This window comes from Condylura cristata, unplaced genomic scaffold (assembly GCF_000260355.1).
Source record: "Condylura cristata isolate star-nosed mole 26May11 unplaced genomic scaffold, ConCri1.0 scaffold00054, whole genome shotgun sequence".
NCBI classification, from domain to species: Eukaryota; Metazoa; Chordata; class Mammalia; order Eulipotyphla; family Talpidae; genus Condylura; species Condylura cristata.
In genome coordinates this window covers 645703-646332 of record NW_004567155.1, presented here as the reverse complement: position 1 = coordinate 646332, position 630 = coordinate 645703, and the positions used below count along the sequence as shown (strand labels likewise).

The window sequence follows — 630 nt, the reverse complement described above, 5'->3', positions numbered from 1 at the left end:
CGCCGAGGCCCCGCGCGCCCGCTCCCCGTGGGCTCCGGGGCTGTCCCCCAAGTGGCACGTGCCGGGGGTGGGGGCTCCCCAGCTTTGCTGCAGTCTCCTGTGTGAGGAGCTGTCCGCGCAGCCACTGGGGGGCCGAGGACCCCAGCTCCGCATTCGGGGGGCCCGGCGAGCCACGGCGACGCCCCTCTCGCCCTGCAGGGTCTGTACCTGGTCTACCACCCCGTGCAGCTGTCCGCCCCCCACGCCCTGGGCGTCCTGCTGCTGGGCCTGGTGGGCTACTACATCTTCCGGATGACCAACCACCAGAAGGACCTGTTCCGGCGCACGGACGGGCGCTGCCTGATCTGGGGCCGCAGGCCCCGGGCCATCGAGTGCTCCTACAGCTCGGCCGACGGCCGGCGGCACCGCAGCAAGCTGCTGGTGTCGGGCTTCTGGGGCGTGGCCCGCCACTTCAACTACACGGGGGACCTGATGGGCAGCCTGGCCTACTGCCTGGCCTGCGGCGGCGGCCACCTGCTGCCCTACTTCTACGTCGTCTACATGGCCGTCCTGCTGACCCACCGCTGCGTGCGGGACGAGCACCGCTGCGCCCACAAGTACGGCCGGGACTGGGCGCGCTACACGGCCGCC

General features: G+C 72.7%; 1 protein-coding gene across 1 annotated transcript in view; it reads left to right on the top strand.

Annotated features, from left to right (window-relative positions):
* Positions 1–630, top strand: part of DHCR7 (7-dehydrocholesterol reductase) — a 13306-nt gene that overhangs the window by 6458 nt on the left and 6218 nt on the right. The window contains exon 6 of the mRNA XM_012734324.1: positions 122–624. Coding sequence (XP_012589778.1) covers positions 122–624 — 503 coding nt within the window. The remainder of the gene's footprint in view (positions 1–121; positions 625–630) is intronic.